Source organism: Emys orbicularis, chromosome 1 (genome assembly GCF_028017835.1).
Source record: "Emys orbicularis isolate rEmyOrb1 chromosome 1, rEmyOrb1.hap1, whole genome shotgun sequence".
NCBI lineage: Eukaryota > Metazoa > Chordata > Testudines > Emydidae > Emys > Emys orbicularis.
In genome coordinates, this window is record NC_088683.1 from 173,598,249 (window position 1) to 173,626,165 (window position 27,917).

General features: G+C 42.3%; 1 protein-coding gene across 1 annotated transcript in view; it reads left to right on the top strand.

Moving 5' to 3' along the window:
- The first annotated feature begins 5,785 nt into the window (after window positions 1-5,785).
- Window positions 5,786-27,917, top strand: part of LOC135895555 (suppressor of tumorigenicity 14 protein-like) — a 33,154-nt gene continuing 11,022 nt past the window's right edge. The window contains exons 1-12 of the mRNA XM_065423671.1: window positions 5,786-5,866; window positions 6,058-6,226; window positions 6,842-6,966; window positions 7,994-8,061; window positions 9,282-9,478; window positions 9,581-9,619; window positions 11,851-12,067; window positions 14,774-14,916; window positions 17,431-17,528; window positions 19,831-19,943; window positions 25,782-25,915; window positions 27,731-27,835. Coding sequence (XP_065279743.1) covers window positions 5,786-5,866; window positions 6,058-6,226; window positions 6,842-6,966; window positions 7,994-8,061; window positions 9,282-9,478; window positions 9,581-9,619; window positions 11,851-12,067; window positions 14,774-14,916; window positions 17,431-17,528; window positions 19,831-19,943; window positions 25,782-25,915; window positions 27,731-27,835 — 1,489 coding nt within the window. The remainder of the gene's footprint in view (window positions 5,867-6,057; window positions 6,227-6,841; window positions 6,967-7,993; window positions 8,062-9,281; window positions 9,479-9,580; window positions 9,620-11,850; window positions 12,068-14,773; window positions 14,917-17,430; window positions 17,529-19,830; window positions 19,944-25,781; window positions 25,916-27,730; window positions 27,836-27,917) is intronic.

Here is a 27,917-nt window from a genome sequence, read left to right on the forward strand (position 1 = left end):
GGAAGTATTACAGCCCACAGGAGACTAGACTATTATGTGCCACAGGCAGAGACTAGGAGGGACCAAGGTGCACCAGTGCTTGAGGCCCCTGCAATGGCAGGGAAATGATTAAGTGAGATATAACCAGATAATCCTGGCAAGTGACCCAGGACCACACACTGCAGAGGAAGGCAAAAAAAAAAAAAAAAAAAAAGACAACCCAAGGTCATTTCCAGTCTGACCTGGAGGAAAACTCCTTCCTGATCCCACAGGTGGCAATCAGTTTGACTCTGAGCGGGTGAGCAAGAACCAGCCCTCGTGCAAACAAGCGGAAGATTTGGGTCCCATGGCAGCAGCTGTATTTCTCTTCAAGAATGCAAAAACAAAAACCAGGCCAATAAGCAGCCTAAGGAAATCAATCCAGCCTTTCTTGTGACCTGTGAGTCTTTTCCTTGTTCATCCCACTTCTCCAATATTACCTGGTAATAGTCTAAACAATCAGCAGTAAGGGTGCCTTCTGTCAGGAGTCTGAATTCCAAAAGCCACTTTCCTCCACTTTCCAGGGTTCTCATTGGCCATCTACTGGTGACTACCTATCGACGGAACAAGTATACTAATTGATTTGGAGAAATAGGTCCTTCTGCTCTGCTGGCTGAGAACTGCAGTTTCAAAACAGCTGAAAAACCCACCCTGCAAAAATGCTCGTGTGCCTGTGTTTGTACATGTATCTGACACTTTTTCTCTCTCTAAAAGCTCTTGAGAACACAATTGCTACTACAAATATTTGTCAAGAATGAATAAAAAGTGTTATGGATACAATCTAATGGAATCTGAGGGTTTTATCCTGAATTTACACTGCAAGTGTCAGACATCTAGATGTAGCATGTACTAAAAAGATGTTTAAAATATTGAGGGTGAAGACTCAAATCCTAGAACCATTTTAGACCTGCTAAAATCTACTGCTCATCATTTTGACTTTAGGTTGGATTCTGACACCAATACTTAATTTGTAGATAGTCTACTTAGAGGATGATACTACCACCATACGAAATAATGATTACTACTGTGAGTATTACCAGTTAAGACAGTCTGAAGGTTTAGATCTCAAAATATGCTTGTACCAATTTATATATGGATTGGTTACATTTGATACTAATCTATAGGCCAATATTTTCATCAGTGATGAATTGTTATGTATTTGTACAGTGCTTAGCACTAATGAGCCCTGGCCTCTAGACACTATTGCAGTGCTTAATAATAATTAATAATAAAGTATATATTATTATTTATTAATAATAATAATAATAATTGTCTTTGTCAAAACAAGTTTTATATATTCTGATATGGGGCATAGTTACTAGACCTGGCTGCAGAATGAAAAATAAATGTTGTGGCAAATTTGAAACTATGTTTATTCTGTTTCCCATAATGGTCCAAATTTCTCACAGAATATTTTTAAATGACTGAAGGGGGAGAAGGAAGGGGTTGGTAAGTGGGGAAACTTTCTAAAATTAAACTTGTTAGCTTTGGGGTGAGGAGAGGAAAATTTCACTAAGCTGACGGATCAAAACAGGCAATATAAAAATAGAAGGAAAAAACTCAAACTTGAAAAAATGGGGGCAGGGAGAAATATTTTTGGGACAGCTGCCAGAAAAAAACATTTCACGTAAAGTTTGTTGAAAAACTGTAAAATAAATAATTTTTTTAAAAAAAAGTTTAAAACATTTGAGTCCATTTTTGAAAAGGCTGAATTTTGAGCAATTTCATTGAGGATAAATTGCAACTAGCTCCAGCGTTCAACTTGAAATCTAAGGTTCTAGTCCTGCAAAGACATAAATACTAGGGCTGTCAAGTGATTAAAAAAATTAATTGTGCGATTAAAAAAATAATTGTGATTAATCGTACTGTTAAACAATAATAGAACACCATTTATTTACATATTTTTGGATGTTTTCTACATTTTCAAATATATTTATTTCAATTACAACACAGAATACAAAGTGTACAGTGATCACTCTATATTTATTATTGATTACAAGTATTTGCACTGTAAAAAAACAAAAGAAATAGTATTTTTCAATTCACCTAATACAAGTACTGTAGTGCAATCTCTTTATCGTGAAAGTTGAACTTACAAATGTAAAATGATGTACAAAAAAAGGCATTCAAAAATAAAACAATGTAAAATTTTAGAGTCTGCAGGTCCACGCAATCCTACTTCTTGTTCAGCCAATCGCTCAGACAAACAGGTTTGTTTACATTTGCATGAGATGCTGCTGCCTGCTTCTTGTTTACAACGACAACTGAAAGTGAGAACAGGAATTCTCATGGTACTATTGTAGCCGGTGTCAAGATATTTACATTCCAGATGCACTAAAGATTCATATGTTCACTTCATGCTTCAGCCATCATTCCAGGGGACATGAGTCCATGCTGATCACAGGTTCTGCTTGATAACAATCCAAAGCAGTGCAGACCGACACCTATTCATTTTCGTTATCTGAGTCAGATGCCAGCAGCAGAAGGTTGATTTTCCTATTTGGTGGTTCAGGTTCTGTAGTTTATGCATCAGAGTGTTGCTCTTTTAAGACTTCTGAAAGCATGCTCCACACCTCATCCCTCTCAGATTTTGGAAGGCACTTCAGATTCTTAAACCTTGGGTCGAGTGCTGTAGCTAACTTTAGAAATCTCACATTGGTACCTTCTTTGCATTTTGTGAAATCTGCAGTGAAAGTGTTCATAAAATGAACAACATGTGCTGGGTCATCATCCGAGACTGCTATAAAATGAAATATATGGCAGAATGCAGGTAAAACAGAGCAGGGGACATACTATTTTCCCCCAAGGAGTTCAGTCACAAATTTAATAAACTCATTATTTTTTTTTAACAAGCATCATCAGCATGGAAGTATGTCCTCTGGAATGGTGGCTGAAGCACGAAAGGGCATAAGAATGTTTAGCATATCTGGCACGTAAATGCCAGCTACAAAAGAGCTATGCAAATGCCTGTTCTCACTTTCAGGTGACATTGTAAATAAGAAGCTGGCAGCATTATCTCCTGTAAATATAAACAAACTTGTTTGTCTTAGCGATTGGCTGAACAAGAAGTAGGACTGAGTAGACTTGTAGGCTCTGAAGTTTTACATTGTTTTGTTTTTGAGTGCAGTTATGTAACAAAAAACGACATTTGTAAATTGCACTTTCACGACAAAGAGATTGCACTACGGTACTTGTATGAGGTCAATTGAAAAATACTATTTCATTTATCATTTTTACATTGCAAATATTTATACACTTTGATTTCAGTTACAACACAGAATACAATATATATGACAATGTAGAAAACTATCCAAAATATTTAATAAATTTCAATCGGTATTCTATTGTTTAACAGTGCAATTAAAACTGCTATTAATTGTGATTAATTTTTGTAATCGCGATTAATTTTTTTGAGTTAATCATGTGAGTTAACTGCAATTAATCAACAGCCCTAATAAATACATATTTAAATGTGTGCACGGCTGTTAAAGTCTATGCTGCTTTTCAAGAGAGGAGCCTTAATTCAATACATTTTCCTATCATTCTTAAATATACTCTGAAGAAGCAATTCATAAATAAAGTTTTAAAATGTGCAGTGGAATAGCAATACCTCCTCTGAGGCATCGAACAGTGGTGGTTATATCTAAGGCCACGTCTACACTACCCGCCGGATCGGCGGGTAGTAATCGATCTATCAGGGATCGATTTATCGCGTCTCGTCTAGACGCGATAAATCGATCCCCGAATCAATGCCTGTACTCCATGTTGGCAGGAGGAGTAAGTGGAGTTGACGGGGGAGCCGCGGCAGTCGACTTGCCGCCGTAAGGATGGCCAGGTAAGTGGTAAGTCGAACTAAGATACTTCGACTTCAGCTACGCAAATAGCGTAGCTGAAGTTGCGTATCTTAGTTCGATCCCACCCCCCCAGTGTAGACCAGCCCTAAATTACAAGCAGCTTTGAGGCTTGTTTTTTCACTAAATGGTATGCTAGCTCTAAGACACTGTATTGCCTGCATATTATTGCTCGTCTTCTCCAAACCCTATCTTTAAACCCATTTCTTTGATGAAGCCCCCGTTACAATAGTATGTCCACATATCTTTGTGATTTAACTCTTACCTGGTGCATTAACTCCAGCAGATATAATACAAGTTCTGCAGGGTAAAACTTGTCTTACTTCTCTGAAACATGTGCACTAAAGGGGAGATTATGAGAGGACCAAATGGGATTCGGGCACTTAGTTGCCCTTTGCATGTTTGAAATCTGAATCTTAAATCTCCATTTAACTAATAAATTACGGTGTAGGGGATTATAATTTACTCCTCTCTAATCTATAGGACCCGAATCTTCATAGTTTACAAATACCTAAAATGGGATAAGTTTAAGTGGCTGGAACAAAGGATTAGAATTCAAACTACTCCATTTTCTATTCCAGCTCCCTATGTGACCTTGAGAAAGTCACCGTATTACCCAGCCTCGGTTTCCCTAAATTGAGTATAATGTTTAATAGTTTGCACATACACTAGTTTTTATGCAAGGATCTTAGTAGGGTGGTTAAATATTGTTTTGCATTCAACCACCTATATGCCTGATACTGTAGACGATACTTATGCAAAGGTCATTAAAATCCATGTAAATTTTGGCTAAGTAATGACTACAGCAAATTGGGTACTATAAACTAGAAACAAGGCTTCTCATGCATTTTTCTTCATGTGTATTGTTTAGGTTTTTTCAGGACTGACACTATAAAAAAGGAAATCTAAGAGGCTTTCTTCACTAATGCATTTCTTCTATCTTAAAGTTTTTTCTAACTTAAGTCAGACAAATACCAGTCAATCAGCGAGCCATGTATAAAATGGGAGTAGGTGGAAAGGAGAGGAGGACTTGAAAGAGAAACATTTGTGTGTGGTTCTTTTTTGCATTCCTGAGTCATGAAAGGGACTAGATTGCTTTCAAGCAAATTCCTTCTGCATTCTATATCACTTTTGGGTTTACTTTTTCCCTGAATTGACTTTAGTACTAGGACCTTTAATATTTTAAGCCCCCTACGCTCAGGGGTGCTGGAACAGTTTGTATAGTGGGGGGTGCCATGAGCCATTGAAACAAACTAACCCAACTATATGTGATGGAAACCACGTCAAGCCAGGGGGTGCTGTCGCACCCCCAGCACCTCCTAGTTCCAGCATCTATGCCTACATTTTCTTTATTGACATGCAGAATTTCACGTCCGTTGTAGTAAAGCAATTTACTCCAAGAAGGTAAACTTGAACATTAAGAAAAGTATTGTTAGTACTTCTGTTCTGTGACATAGGCACTACATTGCTGTTTTTTTAGAATTGTAGAAGTCTGTTTTCCTCAGAAATGATGCACCTCAGATTCCTGTGAATATCTCCAGGCTTTCTATCAGGTGTTCAATAGAAGCTGCTGCATTTAGATCAGCTTGGATTTAATTTGTTTTTGATCATTTATTGTACACGCGCTGTTTGGAAAAGTAACTGAAAGTTTCTCTAGCTCATGTATTTCTAAGGGAGACGAATAACTGATCTTTCCTTCCTTTGGAGGGATCTCTTGAGCCTGTGTGGAAAACAAAGAGTTACAGCAGTGATGACTCTTTTCCTTCCCACCTACCTTGAACGCAGACTGGCTCTCTCTTTAAGCAGTATGCCGAAGGTGAAATGAGAGAGGCAATAGGAAAAAGTGCACCTTATTCAAGTTCCTTTCAGGATTTTGGTGATTAGAATTGTCAGAAGCAAGTCCTCAAAGCATAATGATGCAGTCTTTCCCCTCCAAACGGATCCCTGTGGTATACAGCATACCAGCTCCCAATGATTCTGAACATGGATCTGGACAGGTAAGAGATTGCAACTAAGCTTTATTGCACAAAGCACAATAAACATGTTTTACACTTGGGGATGTAGTTGACTATGTTCACGTTTGGAAAATAGCTCATAAATGAAGCAATAGTTATAAATTGGGCAAGGAAAACAGCACCTGATTTGTTGTCTGAGTTATTGATATTTTCCACTTGTTTTTCTTTAACAGAGTCCGAATCTTCACCATCTCCAGTCTCCTCAAGAAGAAATCTCATATGTGCAGCATTCTTTCTTCAAACAGATGAATTTGCATTTCTGGAGAAGATGGCTTCTAGGAATGTTACCTCTGATTTCCTTAGCAGTCACTGTACTCGTGTTGGTCCTGTACTATTCATTATGTAAGTGCCATTCCTCCATAACACCATTTATTTTTCAATACCCATTTAAGTGCTGAATCCATTCTGTATTTGGACAGGTACAACTTAAAAGGTAGGCTGATGAGTTAATGTTAATTCAAAGGCAGTAACTATGTGTTGATAAACAGTAGTTAGAGAATCATGAAGGTGTGGATTGTGCTTGGACACTTGGTAGATTCCATAGTCAGTAGGGCTGCAGTTAAGGGAGTTAGCGCCCGCATGCCATTGCAATTCAGTCATCTTTTCAATGGGATTTGGATCCTATAGAAACTCGCCCTTTTAAAATCCCAGCCTAAAATCATAAAAATTTCTATCCTTGTGAGCCAGTAATGTTTTAGCAAATTGACTGTATAGGTAGAAATCCAACACTGCCAACATTTGTGCTCTACTCCCCTACAAATACAGTATTATTCTCTATTGAGTATTATCCTCAGCCATTGAATAGCAGTAGTTTGATTCATTAACATGCCCTATTTTCACATAATTCTGTTGAGTAACATCAAGGTTAAATCAGTTCTTTCACAAGCATCTGGTTCTTGAATGTTTGGAGCAAGGCTAAGCTATTAACCTTGCTAATGCATGATCCTGTTTCTGTAGCTCCAGCATTCTCCTTTATCTATATTGGTGGAAGTGTAGAAATACCTAACTTGACCTATACAAGTGACCTCACTGATCCAAAGTCACAGAAATTTATAATGCAAGCAGAAGCAATCCAGAACTATGTAAGTACTCACAGGTGACATAGCCTATAACTCGAAAACATTTTATCACTTGCTTTAGTTGAAATCCTTTCTTCAAAATTCAAAGGTATAGTAGAAAGCTGAGGTTTGAGTCATGGGTATTTGTTCTTTTCTTTCAAAGTAATAAAATCTAGGATTAGTCTGGGAGAGAGTCAAGTTACAAAGCTTAAGACAAGTGCCCTCTTTAAGACAGGGCGAGTGGATGGGAGGCAATTAAACCTGTTACGCTGCCGTAGTGCATTAGGAATGTAACTAGCCAAATGCAACCTTGTTATCTTACACTAAATAGCAATATTTGTTGTTGTTTTTAAAATAAGGGTAGTTCAAAGCTGAAAACGTTCAGCTTTTGTAAAAGAACTATAAGTGAATTTTTTTTTTTTTCAGTCTAGTTACCCTCTATTCATTTGTGGCTGCTTGGGTGTGGGTTTTTGAATTACAATTTTAAATTATTGCACAAACTCTTTTTTGGTTCCCCTCTCCTCACCAGCACAACAATGCTTGCTTTCTTGCGCTTCTCATACAAGTTTGTATTTGTGAGATCAATACTGTTTCCTAGGTCCATGCTAACAGAGTTCTTTAAGCACAAAGCCGCCCTCTGTTAGCCTGTATTTCCCAACAGAGTTAATCTTGTGTCTCAAAACTGCTTTGTGCATGGCCGACATGAGTTGTCCGTGACTGGATTATAAACCAGAAATGTCACGGAGTTTAAATAATTAAAACACATAATCTAGTTTTGAAATTTTTTATATTTCCTTACACGCACTTTTTGTTCTTGGCTAAAGAAGAGTTCATTTCAACTTTTGTTCAAACTGAAATGGAAGTTGAAATGTGTACATTGCTTACCATTCTTACCTGACTAGAAACTCTTTATACTCTGTAGTCACTTTAAAATGCAATTTACTGGTGAAGTGTTTATGGCATGATACTTCAAAAAGTTTGATTAGCTGACAATCAAATTTAACAATTTCTTTTGCTCTTATATTTAGCTTTCTAATTATTTAACTGTCAGTTTGCAGAACTATATGAGTCTTCTACGTTAGGGAAATATTACTTGAAATCTGTTGTTGCTGCATTTAGGTAAGTCCTTTTCTAGATGTACTAAATGAAGTGTGTGTGTGTGTGTGTGTGTGTGTGTGTTTTATTTTTAATGGCTTTCCTTGGAGGGATATGTATAATTTTATAATACGGGAAATAAAGGCAAGTACAGTAGCATACTTAAAACCAAGGGGTAAATGCTATGAGATAAATACTTAAGGTTTTTGCTTTCAATACTTTGTTTGTTACTGAGGAAAACTATTAGACAAAATCCAAGTTGGTTGGTTGTGGATTGGTTTCATGCTGGTTGAAGGGATTGCTTTCAAGTCTATCCACCTACTTCAGATCTTGCAAAGCAGTTTTCAATAGGCATTTTTCTTTCTCTTCCACTCTTTTGAATAACCTGTTTATGTAAGATGCTTACCAATGCAACACCTTTTCTGACATCCTAAAACAAAATATACAGGTGTACATTCTGGTGGGGCACTCTACATAAGCACCTACCAGGAAAGCCAGCGCATGGAGTAGAATGGTCCTACAGTCATTTCCATCTGTAATTTTTTGAAAGCCTGAGCTACTGGCCATTTTGGGATGGAGTCTAGGGATCAAGAGGCATGATCGTCTGCCTTTTTATGCACATAAATCAATTGATCCAGCCATGGCTTCTTCATGTACATACCCATGCAGACTATTTTTTCCTCTTCACACGAATAATTTGAACAAGGGACTGTGTGGTTCTCTGGCTGGGCAGAATATGGGTATAATTTTGTGGTGGCATTTTTCAAAAGGAAAATGCAACTTGACTTCATAGTATTACAGGAGTATTACCATTGACTTCAATGGGAGCAGACAAGACAACTCAAAGTTTTTCAAAAAGCCACCACATAGGTGGCCCTTAGGAAAAATTGCTCTAGAGCTTTAATACATGATGGTAAATAAAATTAAAAAGTGATTAGAATTCTATAGAAAAGTTTAAAAGGATTTTTCCTCAGGAGAATTGTTTTCAGCATTCATGCTTTCATGAATGCTGAAAACAACTGTTTTAGTGATGGATCTGCCTATATCCAACTTCTGTCTGCCTAGTCTATGGGAAAAGAGGAACTTTGCAAGAAGAGGGCTTTGTACCTCTATATACAGCAGTAGCAAAACAGTTGTGCAGAAAGTTAATATTGACGTATGCTAGCTGAGACTACAGAACTAATCAAAATGAAACTGAAAATGACAACTGAAATCGATTTATAATGTATTGTTTCCCCCCACAGCGAAGGAGAAGATGGTCTCCGAGCTTACTACTGGAATAAATTCTGGGCACCGCAAGAGATAGTGCACTCTTTCAAAAAACTAACCTCACTGAAACATAAGGAAATAATCAGTAAACATACACTTCAGACTACTAATTCTTCTGCTGAATCCTTTCCTGTGGAAGAGGATTTTAATCTCTTAACAATGGAGCTTTTTGGTAACAACCTATCTGTCATTTAAAAAAAAAAAAAGTCTTAAAAACTCCTTCAGGTTGTGTTTTGCTCACATAGCTTACAGATGTCCCTTTTTTTAATTTAAGTTTCAGATTCTTCAGACTATGATGTGACACTGAAGTCAGGTAATTACTATTCTTAAATACACAACTTTACTACTTGCAAAACTAGGTTTTCTTTAACAATAGAATGGTGGCAGCACCACAATAATAATGATTATTAATTATATTTATTCTGGTAATGTCTAAGGGCCAAGTGAGAATCGGGTCCCATTACGGTAAGCTCTGTACTAAGAGAGAAGTAGACAGTCTCTGCCCTGAAGAGTTTATATATTAAATACAGTACATTCCTGATTATCCAAATAGCATGGGAGACGTGGATTTTATTTGGATAGTTGAGAGTTCAGAGAATCGAGAGTGCAGGAGCCATTCAGCAGTGGGGTGGCCTCCCCCACAGTGAGGGGTTCTTCCTCTTCCTCCTCCTTATTGAAGTCCTGGCTGGGGTCTCTGCTCTGCCTGCCTGATTCACTCCTGTGACAGCAGGGCTGCAGAGGACTTCCTGCACTGCCGCAGGAGCCATTCAGCAGCAGGGTGGCCTCCCCCACAACTAGGGGTGGATTTTCCTCAGTCCTGGCCGGGGGAGGAGAAGTGGGCAGGATGTCTCTGCCCTATTTTCCAAACCTCTGTGTTATCCAAATCCCTTCCTTGTGCCCCAGCATGAGATGCAGGCTGCAGAGGACAAGTATTTCATGCTGCGGGCCATGGAAGGGATTTGGGTTATGCAGAGGTACAGATAATGGGGTTTTGGATAAACAGGAGTACACTGTAATAGACTGAGTGAGAGAGAATTCTTTATAATTGCTGGTCAAAACTTTCTTGCATGTTCAACTTTTAAAGCCATATTTAGCAACCCAAATACAAAGGTGTAGATGTCAAAGGTGTAGATGAGAACCAGCAGCTCCCAATGACTTGTACTGGGAGTTTGAGCTGCTCAGCACCTAAAAATCAAACCACTTCTATAGTTGCCTAAATATATAGTGAAGAACTCAACTCTAGACAGCCAGTTTAGAAAATTTTGGCCAGTATAGTTAGTGATCCTTTTGTATGTTATTTTCTATACCAATGGTATCCCCAAGTGCTTTATAGTGTCTTGAATAGTAGAGGGAGAGAAATGAAGAGGCATAGGTAAGGGAGGAGGTTTGTTTTTTTTCCAGCTGAGATTTCAAATGATATGGCAAGAGTTGAAGAGATGGCTTGTCAGGCTAATGGAATGTGAGATGAATGGGGAGCCAGTGAAGTTCTGGGAAGAATGTGAAATGAATGGGGAGCCAGTATGTGTGAGAAGGCAGTTTGCAGCAGCCTCTGTATATGTTGGGTTGATGGCAGGGATGGGGGGGGGGACACAGACTTGCAATAATCAAACACTGCAGATGTCGGTGTGGATAGAGTTTCCTCCTTGGTGGAGTCAAGGTACAGCCATAAACGAACAATGCACCAGCAGTAATCTGAAGGTTTGCAAAGAAAGAGAAGAGAGCAGGCAGAGTCAAATAAAAGGTGTGAGACAAGAGGGAGCTATGGGACACAGATCTGTAACTGAAGGGTCTCTTGTCTCAGAGAAGCACTTCTGTGTCTGGAGACTTGTACCTGAAAGACATTAGATGATGGCAGAGTATCTCTTCTGAACCAGTTAACCCCATGCTGAAACATAAGCCCCAATTGACTGAAGGAAATGACTAAAACAATTCACTTGGGGCTAAACCTAAGGCGCATGTGCTTTCAGCCTTACAGTGAGATCAGGTATGCTGTGTTTGGTTTTGTCTGGTGAGTTTTTGGGGGGTCACATACAAAGTTATGGAGTTATGAAAAAAGCTCTAATTTTGAGGGTTTCATCTTTTGTGTGCACTTTGGTTGCCATTATAATTGTTTAGTTGGTTAGAACTGATTGTGGCCTAATTTGCACTTGTTAATGCTAAAAGCAATGGGTGCTGCTTTGATCTGAATTAATTCTAGCATTGCAATTAGCATTTGTGAAAGATGCTGGATTAACAGAAGTAGAAATTAGACTTTATATTCACAGGCCAGGTACACAGAGCTCCCGCTACCATACCACGGTGCTTCAGCTTTGTCCCAAAGTGGGCCACTTCCAGGTATGAGAATGTATCACAGCATGGCTTCAGTGTATATTCAGTCCTTGTCCTCTCTGCTGAGACTGACAAGAATGCCAGCTGGGGTAGTCTTTTAGAGATGTGGGCAACTGCTTACTAGGATCTGGACAGAGATTTCCCCAATTAATTTCTTATTTACCCTTTTGTCTACATTTTTTCAGACACTGATCTAGTTTGTCTTTTGTATATCAGTATCCTTCGACCTGTATGCAAAGCCAGGTAACAACAGGACTTTAACTTTGATGAATCCCAAGAAATCTTTTTATCAGTGGAGGCTGCGTGTTCCTTCTAACTATATTGTGAGACTTGTAGTCCTTACTCTGCATGGTGTCACTCCAGTGAGTTGTGCATCACACAGATTATCTGCATATGATTTTCTTCTTCCTCTTCAGAACAAGATCATTACAAGGTATGATCATAAAGGAAAGCTACTTTTTTCTCTGGCAAAACACACACCAAATCTTATATGTATCACCTACCAGAGCGCTCATGAACACATTTTTATTTTTATTTTTTTTAAAAAGAAGGCTTGCATGGCTCAAGAGATTGGTAATGAAACATACAACCTTCTAAAGGTTCTAAAGGCTAGTTCAAGATCCAGACAGGTTTAGCAGTGACCAGAACTCAGTACCATGTGATGCCTCTTTGGTAACCTACCTGAAATAAATAGGTAGTCTTGTTGCAGTTCCTATCAAAGAGATATCTGGACTCATAAGTATCTGCCAATATTTAGCACTCATATTCACCTTTGTTTATGCACTCAGCAAGGAGGTCAGGGATTGAAAAGGGCACACACTGGTTGACTCATTGCCTAGTAGTAGTCCCTCATTCCCTCCAAATCAGCACTGAGATACACAGGGTGAGCACGGTGGAGAACCCATGCTGTATCCGTTCTATGGATAGAGATCAATTTCAAGGGCTGTCAGCCCATCGTGTTTTACAAGCAGTAATTCGACTATTTAGAAAGCAAAGAAGAAATGTGTTGGCTTGGATTCAATTCAAGTTAGTATCAAGAGGCTTGTGATATTATCAGTTAAAGCTTCATGTCAGAGAGGACATTTTTATTTCAGTTACATGTATTTATCTCCTACAAAGTACATTGAACTCACCTGTGCACTCATGTTTGCCAACAGGAGTCTCAAAAATAGGAGCTGATACACTGGGAGAATTAAGTACATACACAGGAAAGATAGACTCTCTCCAATCCCACTATCTGCAATGTACAATTCAAGTGCGGGAAATACTTTTTGTGTGTGTGCTTGTTTTGCTGTTTCTATTGGGTACTAATTATCCATCACACTTGTTCACTGACTGAATGTGTATTTTTGTGTATCCCCCAAAATTCTTTAGAGTGGTCAAACACAACTAGTGGTTAACTCTGTCCAATGCTCTGGACAGGTCCAGTGGAGTCTATGGACACGTGCCCACTGTCCATGGTTGAGAATAGATAATCATTTACTGTGGGTGCTGTATCCAGAGTTCCCTTTGACTTTTGATGCCTTGCAGTCTTCCAAGACTTCAATTTGTGTGTGAGCCAAAATCCCAGAGGAAGAGAAGTTTGAGATGCTTCAGGTGATCATCCCTTTCTGTGTACCTGATCCCCTAGGTCACATTAGAAACAAATGCAGCTGTACGCATGCAGGATGGCGAATATACCTCCCCACTTTGAACTCCAAAACCCACTGGTTCTATCCCATGAGCTAAAGGGCAATCTCCATTAACTGTCCTTAGTATTCAGCTTATTCATGCTATTCTCTGTTCTAGAGGGTGACTCAACTGGGAGGCCATAAATGATTCTGAGTAGTTCCCATAAAGTACAATGGTGAACTGTACACAGTTGCAAATACCTAGCCATGAAAGTACAAGTGAGGCTGTGCAACACTATAAAAATGCACACCGCATATAAATATTTGAAGGCTTTGTTGTATATCCTCAGTATGCAATTTCATGACCCCATCTCAAGGAAGATACAGCACAAATAAAACAGGCTCAGAAACAGGTGACCAAACACTAGATGCATGGAAAAACTTACATATGAGAGGGAAAATATTTGGACTATTAGTTCAGAGAAGAGTTGAGTAAGAGGGCACTGGGTAGACAGAGGTACATAAAATAATGAAAGGTACACAGAATGTCAGTTGGGATCTTCTGTTTACCCTGTATACAGGGCCAGGGACTAGCCAATAAAATTTAATGGGGAAAAATATTCTCTTACGTAATAAGTAACCTTTGGAACTCAAAGGCACAAGATAACATGGAATCAAAGAGCTTAGTGCAGTGGATCGTTTCTATAACCATTAGGTAATCTCTTACTGGTTTGCACATGTAACTGCTATACTTAGAATGGGGAACACCACTAGAATCAGTGATAACTTGCCTACTAATAAACAGGTAAAAGAAAACTTCAAATGTACTGTGGGTTTAAAAGTAGTACAGACATTCATATGGATAAGACTATCCACAGTTATTGAAGGTGGCATAAATTATAAGGGATATTAGACCCTGGTGCTTCAGGGTATCAGTCAACTATTTATTGCTTGGAATTAAGAAGAAATTTCCCTCACGGGCAGGTTTTTACCTTATTGCCCGTTGGGTGGCTTCTTCCATCTTGCTGAAAAACCTCTGGTAAGGTCATTCTGAGACATGTAACTAGGCTAAATGGTACTTTTCAGATGCCAAGATTTTTGGGGCAGGGACTGTCACTTACTCTGTTTGTACAGCACCTAACACAATGGAGTCCCAGCCTAGTTGGCTTCTAGGTACTATCACTATGTACAGGCTTAACTGGCCTGATGTGATATTGCATATCTGATGGCTTTGTAAAACTGCAAATCTCTATGTACCTATTAGTAGCATCCTTTTGGCAGTGAGACCAGGTATCTTAAAACTACCCCACACCCTGCGTTTGAGTAAATGAAATCTGAGATTGGGAAACTACAGGTCAACATATTGGGTGCTCAAATAGCAAACAATTCATTGATGGGATAAAAGAAAAGCAAGTGTCCAGGGGAGTTATGTCAAAGTTCAGCTGAATGTATTGGAAGAATTGCAGTCTAATTTCAGAGAAGGATGGGTAGTACAGAATGTTATCTAATTCAGTTTGTTTATATTTCAGGTGGTGTGGAGTACCAGGGGCCTGGAGCCCTCCTGTCATACGGTTAACTTCATCGAGTAATGTTATGCTGGTCACCTTCTCACTGGACAGAAGAAAAGAGAGTAACATGCTAAAAGCATACTTCCAAGCTGTTCCTAAAGTTGGTATGTACTCAAATCAATTATGTATTTGATGTAGGCAAGTTCAGACTTTTAGCCACTACTAATTTAGGACATTACTTCTTGGAGGTTATTGTTTCTGGAAAAAAGAAGTTTCCATTCTGATCTCCCTGAAGATGATTTCAGGTAGCTGAGCAGAGGATGGGGATTGAGATCCTTCCATTTGGTTGGATTAATCTTCCTCTCTGGTTACTATTAGACCATCTCTCCTAATAGTTGCATTTGCCCCTGGCTCTAACTCACTAAATTTCATGTTTACTCTTCACATATACTACTCCCAAGAGAGCACGTTGGCAATCTCAGTAAAGAGGCACAAGGCTGCTATACAATCTTGGTGCTCCTGCCAGCTCCAGTATGAGGCACACTGGTAGAGAGTGGTTGGGTTAAGCTTGCAATTCTGTCTGGTTACAGTGGAATACTTTGAGTTGCCGTGGCTTGAGTCACCTGGATTTTGCTGCAGACACTTCTGAAGTGAAACTAATACCAATAATTATTTACTCACTTGCCATTACTGAATCTTTCCCCCTTCTTCTGATAAATAAGGGATCATAGATATTAATGGACAGAATTAATGGCCAACGCGTTTTGTCCCTATGGAATAAATTATAGGGAATAGCCCCTACAAAGCTAAATTTTCAAAGGTGACAGGTAATTTTGAGTACATCGGTTTTTGCATGCCCAACTTAATACCCTCAGTGATCTTACTTTAAGTAAATGCCTTTTGAAAATCGGACCCCTTCAAGATCTTACTTTAAGTAAATGCCTTTTGAAAATCGGACCCCTTCAAGATTGCCCAAGTTGGGCACCCAAAATTACTAGACGCTCAAATTTTGCCATGGAAATGAATTCAATTTTAAATATAATAGGTAAATGCAATTGCTCTTGATTTCTTAATTCACATACTGCTATATTGCCTCAAGAAAACAGTCAATAGGAATTGGGGGGCAGGGACTGGATGATTACAAGTATTGTCAGTGGGAAGTGGAGTTTTTCAGTCACCAATTCAAATGCAGCACCAGTCTTAAAGATACACAAACTGGCTTACATGAAATTAATTGAAGATCTCCGTCCACTTTTTAATGATTCAGTGTTAACATCATGAAAATGCCATCTTCATTCTATGGCAAGCTCCTCAGAGAGGTCAACGACCATTCAGAGAGGTCGTTTCTGCAGATCAATGTTGAGGTACATTCACAGGTGTGTTGTGTGTATGTGAATGCCTCCTTGCAGGCCACTGTATTTACAAAGAGGGGATTTTCCATTCTTGTATCCTCTTTGTGTAGAATGTTTGCTCTTTCCTCCCACAGTGTAGTTGCAAATGAGAGTGTTAGGTCAAACAGCTTCTCTTTTTATTTGAATAAAATTGTTCTTTGCTGATGGGTGGGTTGATCTTTCCTTGTTACTCCTTCTATACACTGGGGGGGAAAGATCATATAGCCCACAGATGGAACCAGAAAGGAATAAAACCTGTGAATGCAGTCTGCTATAGTAGTAGCGAAAAATTTCATGTAAGAGTATTTCCCATTACTATTAAAATATACCTTCTGTTTAATTTTTCAAAAAAAGCTATATTATCTTCACAAAGTAAATCAATGGGTAGCCTCCCTACTGAAATGAGAAAAGCATGTCTTGGGGTATAACTGCAGAAATATTATTCTTGGAAAGAAGGATGAAGCAGTAGCACTATTTGCTATGCACAAGTATTCAACCATATTGGCACTTAGCGAAGCCAGGGGCCTGAGTCTACTTTTACTTACACCAGTTTGACAACAGTGTCAGTCATTGAATTCAGTGGCATTATTGCAGACTTACATTTGTGGTACTGAGTGAGGAATTTTGCCTTGTCTCAATAATACATTAGTATAATCTCTCATTTGTGTTGCACCTCTGGTTCTAAGGGCCTCCCAAAGCATGCAAGTCTGTATACTATTCTGACTTTGCTGAAGACGAGAGAGCAAAACTTTGAACCACTATAGATAGCAGAAGAAGGGAGGGGATGAGGCAGTGTGGTAGATACGAGAGGAAGGAAATGTTCATTTAATCTGCCACTGAAAGGCTTCTGCTGCTGGGGTAGAAACACATACATAACAGTTGAAGACACAAGACTATCGTATCTAATATGAAACAACAAAATGAATGTTCAGCAAGTACTTGGTAATAGGAAGCAAAGTATATTTGGTTATTCTTATCATGGATATCTAATATACCCGTACTTAGCTAATACTGGAGGACAGCACTTGGATTCATCTACTGCTCTCATTTGAAAGTTAATTGTTGTAATTATGTCTAGAAAAAGGAGATGTGATAGGAAATCCCAGAATGATGACAACGTAGGGTAGTTATTCTCTGGGAACATAGAATGAAGTGAGATGGCAAGTGTCATGGCCCATTCTCCTATCTCTAGTCTGTATCTAGAGAAGGAACAGAGAGTGAATTAAATACTCCTCTTAAGTGCGATTTATGTAACTGTGTAGATTTATTGGTATTTTTCTCTTCCAGTCTGTGGTGGGCGTTACATCTCTTGGAATGGGACAGTGAGTTCCCCTTATTATCCAAGCTACTATCCACCAAACATTGACTGCAGCTGGCTACTCAGAGTAAGTCTGTGCAAATAGTAGTGATTTCATTAGGTTTTCATTTTACGTATCAGAAGTAAAAATGGGAGAACATGCCTTCCATTGTGGATGAAACAAGGGAATCCATGCCAAGAACCCTGCTAGCAACCATTGTGCATAAAAATGGCAGCTGATCGCATGTTTTCATCTGTGCTGCAGACTAGGCTTTAGGTACCTCCGCAAGTGGGGCAGGAGATGACAAATTAGCCTGTGGTAGCTACAAAATACTGGACTAGTAGGCCTATTAGTCTGTTCTAACTCAGCATCCTATTATTACCCCCTTGGCAAAGCAGTTAGTGGCTATTTGGGGCCTTGCTGGATCATTTCCACTAGGAAGAGAAATGGATGATACAAGTCATGTATTACTTTGGTGCAGTCCTATTCCTTCACAAAGGATGCACACAGTCCTGTTTGCTTGAACACAGTAGAAACAAACAGGAGGAAGCTTTCTTGCTCAGAAATCTAACTCTGCTTTTCCAAAAGATGTTTGCAAAAGAAGCTCCGACTCTCGGTTCCTCACAGGGCTACGTAAACTACTGCTTCTCCCACTACCTGCTGGCTTTCTCGTAGCTTTCTGCCTGTGGTTACAGCAATGTGTGGCTATCTATGTCAATCAATGCCTTTGCCCCTATGTTTGCAATCAGTCCCAGGGAAACTTTGCAGTCCACTGGCCTTAGCTTCTAATAGGCTTTGCCATGCAGCCCCATTGCCTTGGACAGTGGCTTACAATTATTTCAGCTATCATTAAATAAAGGCTTGCAACTGTCTGTAGATCAGACTTCTGCTTGCTGGCAGCCATTAACACTTGACAGTATAACACTATAATCTAGGCATAGGGCCCTACCAAATTCATGGCTGTGAAAAACCCGTCACGGACCGTGAAATCTGGTCTCCCCTGTGAAATGTGCCAGGGAGGGGCAGGGCTGGGGGTGCCTCAGCTGGGGATCCTACCATGCTCCAGGCTCCTGGCAGGGCTGGGGAGAGATGGGACTTCCTTTTGTGCTGCAGAGGCTGCTCCTGGGGCAGGGTCAGACCCATCTCCAGAAACCTCCCCCATCTGTGGGAAGCTCCGCACCTCCACCTCACTTCCTGCCCCCATCGCTCTCCAGCCAGGTCACTGTACAGGTCGCTCCCCAGGGGTCATTACAGGTGGCAGCCGCAGAGCTTCTTAGCCGGGGGAGGTTCACGGAGGTGGGTCTGACCTGGCTAGGATTAGCAGCTGGAGCCCAGCACGTGGTAGGAGCCCCCAGCTGGAGCATCCCTAGCCAACAGTGCCAGAACTGGGGGGACTGGGGGCCATGCCCCCCCTTTTTTAACATGGACATAGTTTGGGGGGATGGGGCAATGTTGCTTCCCCAAACTGCAAGCCTCGGGCAGGCACGCAGCCCCTGCCAGTGCCTCTCTGAGCCTGTGGAAGGCTTGCAGTTTGGGGGGGGAGGAGAGGCATGGCTCCTGGCCCTCCCGGTTCCGACACTGGTGGCTCCCCACTTCTACAAAGGTTCCGGCACCCTTGCCACATCCTTGCTCCTCCCTGGCTCCAGACCCAGGGCTTCGTGGTTAAAGGGGCCTTGGGCTGGCAGTGTTTGCGGGGGGGAACCACAGCACCCCCCCCCCACGACAACAGGGCCCTGGACTGTCGCCCCACCCATAAGGCTGGCCCTGCCCCCACAAAAAAGTGATGACTTCCCCCACAATACCATGTGACCCTTGTTCTGCATTGCCTGCTGCCCAGCTCTGAAGGCAGCGCCTCTGTCAGCAGCAGCACAGAAGTAAGGATGGCAATACCACGACCCTCCTACAATAGCCTTGTGATACCCCACAACCCTCTCTTGGGTAGGGACTTCCATGGTTATTACACTGTGAAATTTCAGATGTAAATATCTGAAACTGTGAAATTGACTTTAACAAAAAAAAAAAAGCCTATGGCTGTGAAATTGACCAAAATAGACCGTTAATTTAGTAGGGCCCTATTTATGCACCAGTACTGTTAACTGTAAGGGTTTAGGAGGAAAATTTCAAAGACACAAATGGCGGTTGGGCTTCTAGCTCCCAAAGGAGTTGGGTGCTTAACTGCAATTTGTGCCTTAGGAAATCTCCTTTTTATTACATACCTTTCTTACCTATTGGTGGGAGTAGGTGGAGGTGGTATTTTCTTTTATAATCTGATGATGGGAATGTGATTTATTAATGCCTGTTCATTTGATTTTGAGGTAATAGAACAGAATGTATCAACTGCTTGGTTTTGTTTTGTTTTTGTTTATTTTCTTTAACACTTTGATTGTAGGCACCTCTGCCTGGATATAAGTTGTCACTAAAAATCCTTGTCATACAAATTCAAGAGAAGTCTCCAGGGTCCAATAAATGTGATAAGGACTGGTTAGAAATTGATGGAGTTAGGTGAGTTAAAACACCACTCACTATTTTATTTGACATTGACATTAATTAGTGATATTCAGAGAGGACACAACTTGCCATTCTATAAAACATTCTGTACTAAAATCTTGAATTTCTCCAGCTACTTCCAGTGCAGAAACATACAACTTTGCAGACATTGTGACATCTTTATTCAGACTTTCAATGGACGTATTTTTCCTAATTATGGCTAAGCAGCAAACAGGTCAAATAGTTGTCACCAATGGTAATAAAAGCCTCATGCCTATTTCACATCAATTAAAAAAATACTTAATCTATACATTCATTACAAAGGTTGGTGGTCCAAGAGATGTTTAGTGCAGGATCCTGCATTGTTTTGCTGGAGGTGTGAATTTCTGGCTACCATCTTGAACTAGCTTCTTTTCTAGGGAGTGAGATCCTTTGCCATTTTAAAGCTTTGTTTTCTGTTTCCAATGTCTCTTTAATGATTGCTCTTTGCCTTGGTTATTGAAAACAAAACTAGACGTGATCAGTCACTCATCCTTCAGAAGGAGAAAATTCAAGGTTGCAACTGCAATGTTGGATTGTGAGGATCCATGTCTAGGAAGTGAAAATGCTGGGTTTGCAAAACTGAACTGAAAACCTTTAAACAAACTTTCTTAGGGTATGTCTACACTACGAGGGTAGTTCGATTTCTCTTAAATCGAATTTGTGGAATCGATATTGCAAAGTCGAACGTGTGTGTCCACACTAAGGACAGTAATTCGACTTTGTGAGTCCACACTAACGGGGAAAGCGTCGACATTGGAAGCGGTGCACTGTGGGCAGCTATCCCACAGTTCCCGCAGTCCCCGCTGCCCATTGGAATTCTGGGTCGAGCCGCCAATGCCTTCTGGGTAAAAAAAAAGGGTAGAGGGTGCTTTTGGGTAATTGTCGTCATCCGTCCGTCACTACCGCCCTCCCTCCCTCCCTGAAAGCGCTGGCGGGAAATCAGTTCGCGCACTTTTCCGGTCAGTGACAGCGCGGACGCCACAGCACTGCGAGCATGGATCCCGCTGCGACCATCGCTGCAGTTGTGGCCCTTGTCAACGCCTCGCAGGTTATCATCCACCTTTACCAGAGGCAGATGCAGACAAACCAGGCGAGGAGGCTACGGCACCGCGGTGAGGGCCTGAAGTCTGAGAGTGGCACAGACCTGTCACAAAGCACGGGACCCAGCGCCGAGGACATCACGGTTACAATGGGTCATGTGGATGTTGTGGAACGGCGATTCTGGGCACGGGAAACAAGCACGGACTGGTGGGACCGCATAGTGCTGCAGGTCTGGGATGAATCCCAGTGGCTGCGAAACTTTCGCATGCGAAAGGGGACTTTCCTTGAACTTTGTGAGTTGCTGTCCCCTGCCCTGAAGCGCAATGACACCCGGATGCGAGCAGCCCTGACTGTCCAGAAGCGAGGGGCCATAGCCCTCTGGAAGCTTGCAACGCCGGACAGCTACCGGTCTGTCGCGAACCAGTTTGGCGTGGGCAAATCTACCGTGGGGGTTGTTGTGATGCAAGTAGCCAACGCAATCGTTAAGGTACTGCTCTCAAAGGTAGTGACCCTGGGAAACGTGGAGGTCATCATAGATGGCTTCGCCGCGATGGGATTCCCAAACTGCGGTGGGGCTATAGATGGAACTCACATCCCTATCCTGGGACCGGACCACCAGGCCAGCCAGTACATTAACCGAAAGGGATACTTTTCAATGGTGCTGCAAGCACTGGTGGACCATCGGGGACGTTTTACAAACATCAACGTTGGATGGCCGGGCAAGGTTCATGACGCTCGCGTCTTCAGGAACTCTGGTCTGTTTAGACAGTTGCAGGAAGGTATTTACTTCCCGGACCACAAAATAACTCTTGGGGATGTGGAGATGCCTACAGTGATCCTTGGGGACCCAGCCTACCCGCTAATGCCCTGGCTCATGAAGCCCTACAATGGAGCCATAGACACTGAAAAAGAACTGTTCAACTACCGGCTGAGCAAGTGCAGAATGGTGGTGGAGTGTGCTTTTGGCCGTCTCAAGGGGAGATGGAGAAGCTTACTGACTCGCTGTGATCTCAGCGAAACCAATATCCCCATTGTTATAGCAGCTTGCTGTGTGCTCCACAATCTGTGTGAGAGCAAGGGGGAGACCTTTATGGCAGGGTGGGAGGTTGAGGCAAATAGCCTGGCATCTGATTACGCCCAGCCAGACAGCCGGGCGATTAGAAGAGCACAGCAGGACGCGCTGTGCATCCGGGAGGCTTTGAAAGCTAGGTTCCACAGTGAGCAGGGTAACCAGTGACTTTTAAGTTTCTGTACAGAGAAGCTGAACCTGCGACCGTTTCTTTACCCAGTTAATGTTGACTATCCTCTCCAGTTACAGACCCCCTCCACCCCCTTCCAAAAAAATAAAATCAGTTTTATTTTGTTAATGAACACTGTTGTCTTTAGTACTGTTTTCGCGGGAATGTTTGAAACCTGGGACGCAGACTGTGGTGGGGAGCGGGTGTAGTGTAGTGATGCAAATGATCCTTCTAAACTCCAGGAATGAGAGGATTCGCAGTGGCGGACTGGTTGTTTCAACTTTGCCTGCCAGCCCTCCTGAGCGTGACTGCGTGTATGTGGGGGCTATGTGACTTTATGGCAGCGGGAGGAGGGTTACAGATCCCCTGCTGCGTGGCTCTGTGATCCAGGACAAGGACCGCTGCATAAGATCTGTAACTGTCCTCCCCCGCCACAAAGTCACAGAGCAACCAACCCCCCCCCCGCCCCCCACAGAACATGAAAACCACCTCCCAGACTGACCAGGGTAACTAGTCACTGCACTGTGTATGTGCCCTGCTGCTGGACCTGCCCCCGCCTCTGTACCCTGCTAAAGGTGACTGTCCTGTCCAATTACCAAGCCCCTTCCCCCCCTTCAGACAGACTCTCCCTCAAAAGAACCTGACTGAAACAGTAATGAACAGAAACATATTTTTTATTAACAACCAGACATGAAACTGGGGGGTGAAAGTTGGACGGGGGCTTGGGTGAGGCGGGCAGGAAAGGACTTTTCAAATTTTGGGGAATGACAGCCTTCTGGTGCTTGAGCAGTCTGCAGGGGTGGAGTGAGAGTTTTCACGGACTCTGCCGCCCCTCCTTCTTTGGACTTTGGGCGAGGGGGGTATGGGACTTGGTGGCGGGGGAGTGCGGTTACTGATAGACTGCAGCGGGGCTCTGTCCTCCTGCCTCCGTTCCTGCAGAACATCAACAAGGCGCCGGAGCGTGTCCGTTTGCTCCCTCAGAAGTCCAAGCAGCGTTTGAGTCGCCTGCTGGTCTTCCTGCCGCCACCTCTCCTCACGTTCCATGTGTGTCCGGTGCATTTGGGACAAATTCTCCCTCCACTGGTTCTGCTGTGCTGCCTGGGCTCGGGAGCAGCCCATTAGTTCTGAGAACATGTCCTCTCGCGTCTTCTTCTTCCTCCACCTAATGTGCGCTAGCCTCTGGGAGTGTGATGACAGGCTGGGTTGGGAGACAGTTGCAGATGTGGCTGTGGGAATGAGAAAAAGGTAGTGAATTCCTCCGAAAGATAAATGTAGTTGTGAATCAAGAACATAGTCTTTCTCTGTGAACAAGACCATGAACCACACCTATCACATGCGCACTCAGGACAAGGTCGAATTTTCGGACCTCGCCTTCAGTGCCTGGGCTTCTGCACTGCCGATCTGGGAAGCGGGGCAGGACACGGTAATCTCTGTAGCAGGCAAAGATGGTAAGCCGTAGACTTGTGGCTGCTTAAAACTTTAGTAGTACCACTGGCCTCCTTTCACATTGAAAGCACTGCCAGTCTCTGCTGCCAGCAATCGGCCAAGCAGGAACTCTGGCCCTGTCCCACCCCCTCGCAGATGTCCCAGGGAAAGATCCCTGTATGCTGCCCCTCTCCCGCCCCCACCGCGTGGCTGTAAACCAGCGGTCACAGTTCTGTAAAGGAACTTGTTGAAAGCAGTCCCAATACTAACAGTCCCCTACCTAATTCAAAGCAGGTCATCATGAGCGACATAACTCTCATGAGGATCCCGGACACCGAGAAGGAACGGATGCTTCGAGAAAGCCTGCAAAGACCGGGGCCCTATGCCGCCATGCTATGCAAGGCAATGATACCGGAGTACTTGCTTGTCTCCTGGCGCGGGAACGTCTCGTACTTCGGAGGACCCAGTAAGGCCGCTCTCCCCAGGAACCTGATGAACAGGCTTTCCCATTACCTGCAGGAGAGCTTTGTGGAGATGTCCGTGGAGGATTACTGCTCTATCCCCGGACATATAGACCGGATTTTCATATAGCTGCAGTTGCAGGGACTAAAGAGTGGAGCAGCTTGGGCAGCAGAATCATGCACAACCGGACACTGTTTGATTTTTTTTTTAAATAGTTGGAACTGATTACTTAAGCGCCCAGGGGGAAGAAATCATGAATCACACATTGTTCTTAGTCTTAATATTCCAGTTTTGTAAAAAATAAAGGTTTATATGTTTAAAGCACTTACCGCTTGATCCTTCCCCTGAATCTGTGTCCGGGTTACATGCTGGGGAGGGTTGGTAGGGGATCTCTGTAAGGGTGATGAAGAGCTCCTGGCTGTCGGGGAAATCAGCTTGGTAAGCGATGTCGACTGCCTCGTCCTCCTCATCTCCTTCCTCATCTTCCACGTCCGCTAACATGTCCGAGGAACCGGCCGTGGACAATATCCCATCCTCAGAGTCCACGGTCAGTGGTGGGGTAGTGGTGGCGGCCGCACCTAGGATGGAATGCAGTGCCTCGTAGAAACGGGATGTGTGGGGCTGGGATCCGGAGCGTCCGTTTGCCTCTTTGGTCTTCTGGTAGCCTTGTCTCAGCTCCTTGATTTTCACGCGGCACTGCGTTGCATCCCGGCTGTATCCTCTCTCTGCCATGGCTTTAGAGATCTTCTCATAGATCTTTGCGTTCCGTCTTTTGGAGCGCAGCTCGGAAAGCACGGACTCATCGCCCCACACAGCGATGAGATCCAAGACTTCCCGATCAGTCCATGCTGGGGCCCTCTTTCTATTCTGAGATTGCACGGCCATCTCTGCTGGAGAGCTCTGCATCGTTGCCAGTGCTGCTGAGCTCGCAACGCTGTCCAAACAGGAAATGAGATTCAAACTGCCCAGACAGGAAAAGGAATTCAAATTTTCCCGGGGCTTTTCCGGTGTGGCTGGTCAGAGCATCCGAGCTCGGACTGCTGTCCAGAGCGTCAACAGAGCGGTGCACTGTGGGATAGCTCCCGGAGCTATTAGCGTTGATTTCCATCCACACCAAGCCTAATTCGATATGGCCATGTCGAATTTAGCGCTACTCCCCTCGTTGGGGAGGAGTACAGAAGTCGAATTTAAGAGACCTCTATGTCGAACTAAATAGCCTCGTGGTGTGGACGGGTGCAGAGTTAATTCGATGTAACGGCGCTAAATTCGACATAAACGCCTAGTGTAGACCAGGCCTTAGTTTCCAAAGGCAGAGGATGTGGTTGCAGTATTGACCTTCTTGCTATATTTTTAGAACTTTAGGCTTCTAGTCTGTGAGAACCAGGAAATTCATTACATGCAAAATAGTTTGGAAAAAAATAAGTTACCTACATTGTATTTTAAACCTCCAAAGATAAGTTTTGGGAGCACATGTTTAACATAAAGATTTATCCAAACCATATCACCATCTTTAAATGTTAGTTGTTTTGTACATGTAATAATAGGGTAGCTGAGTTGGCAAGATACAGTAAAGTAACATACAAATACTGTTAAGACTTGGTGAAGGTGGATTGTAGTTGTAATTATTCTGTTCTATACTTGACAGATATTGTAAAGCTATTGCTGAAAGCAACAGAAACAAGGAATATGGCTATTCAGTTGCGATTAATTTCCATTCAGATGAACTGGTCACGCACAGAGGGTTTTATATTGAATATAAAGCTTTCAGTCACACAGATCGTAAGTGGATACAAGTGCACTTTAACATGGACCCCTTAAAAATTACAGCTTTGGGGGAAACCTTGCTTCATAGACCTACATTTTGTAGCGTAAAGGACTAACCTGCTTGCTTGCGCGCGCGCGTGTGTGTGTGTGTGTGTGTGTGTGTGCGTGTGTGCGAGGGGGGGGGGGTTGGGAGTTTGGGGGGGGCTGTCAGGGGGCAGGAGTGGGGAGAGGGATCGGAGCAGTCAATGGGACAGGGAGCAGAGGGGTTTAGATGGGTCGGGAGTTCTGGGGGGGGCTGTCAGGGGGTGGGGAGTGGTTGGATGGGGCGTGGGAGTCCCAGGGGTCTGTCTGGGGGTGTGGATAAGGATTGGAGCAGTCAGGGTACAGGTAGGGGGTAGGGTCCTAGGGGGCCAGTTAGGATGGGGGGAGGGTCTCAGGAGGGGGCAGTCAGGGGACAAGGAGCTGGGGGGAGGGTTGGAGGTTCAGAGGGGGGGCGGGAAGTGGGAGGGGCAGGGGCGGGGCTAGGGCGGGGCTCCTCCCGTCCTCTTTTTTGCTTGCTGAAATATGGTAACCCTAATCTATGATGACTACTACTATTAGTAGGCTATATTTGTTCTTCTTAAACTTTGTTTCAAGGGAACTAGGCTAAGCTCGGTTTCCCTAAATTTTATTCTTTGTTTATTAGGTTTTGATTTTAAGTTTTAGTTAGTCAAGTAAACCCTAAGTTAGATTTGATAGTTCTTAGCATTAGCTTCTTTAAGCACTGCATCCCTCACTCAAGAATTCAGAAACCTGAAGCGCCAGGCTATTCCTGTGTCTCTTACCACCAGGTTATCAAGGAAGGGTGTGAGTATATTAACCAAAGCTTTGTAGCATATAATACTATATTATCTTGTGTATCTTTTGAATAGCAGTAATGCAGTTGTAACTTTGTAACTCTGATTATTTTACCATTTACTTAGTATTATTGATTTTAATAAAAAGTCTTTAAGGTTATATCTGTCTCAGTGTGAGCTTCCTGTCATACCCCCGAGGGTGCTTTGTAAATTCTGTGGAGCCTGATTCGGGACAAGAACTTTTATCTTCTGATCAAACAGATTGGCGAGCCTTAAATCCATACTATTAATATTAATAATTAATTAGTATTAATATTATTAATTAAATACAATAAATAAATTAAATTCCCATATTATCCAAATTAATATTATTAGTACACCCTAAATCAGGCTACAGTTTCACACTCTAACTCATAGTAATTGTGGAATGAACAGGGAGTTGTCCTTCAACCTGATTGATCCTGCCTGTCTGGTCCAGAGGTGAGGGGAAAAGAGTCTCTGCTGACTTGACCAGGCACAGACAGCAAATTTGCAGGTAAACTGTATTAAATCTTGTCCCTAAGAATCTAGAGGCTGGCGTGCTCCAGTTATTATGCAAGGTCACTAATGTTACTAACAAAGCTTTCTAGTAATGATAACCTACAGGTTTCAGTCTTAATGTTGCTGTCCAGTTGGAGATTTTGGGTATATTTAAATCATTAAACATCTGCATAATTAGAGCTCACAGAAAATAAATCTGTGTGGCCTCCACATCTTCAATGACAATGATAAGAAGGTTAATACTGATTTAAATTCTCCAATCCATTCATTTAAATTCACGTAAATCAGAGTACCTGTTAAAATCACTGACCTTTTTTTAAAAAAAAAAAGAAGGAGGAGATGGCATTTGCCTTAGTTGACTTTTATAGAACGAAAATAAATGAGGTACTGCCACCCTCTGTGCATATTTGGTCCATGACACCATTTTCATTACTTCTATCTTTTTTTCTTCTAGCATGTCCTAGACAATTTAAATGTACCGACAGAACATGTATTCCTTTAAACAACCAATGTGATGGATGGAAAGACTGCTCAGATGGCAGTGATGAATTAGACTGTGGTAAGTTTATTCAATTTCTGTTTTTAAAAACCGTCCTTCAGCAAGGGTCTTGGAGGGCTGTAAAACACTTTTTCTAAAAAGC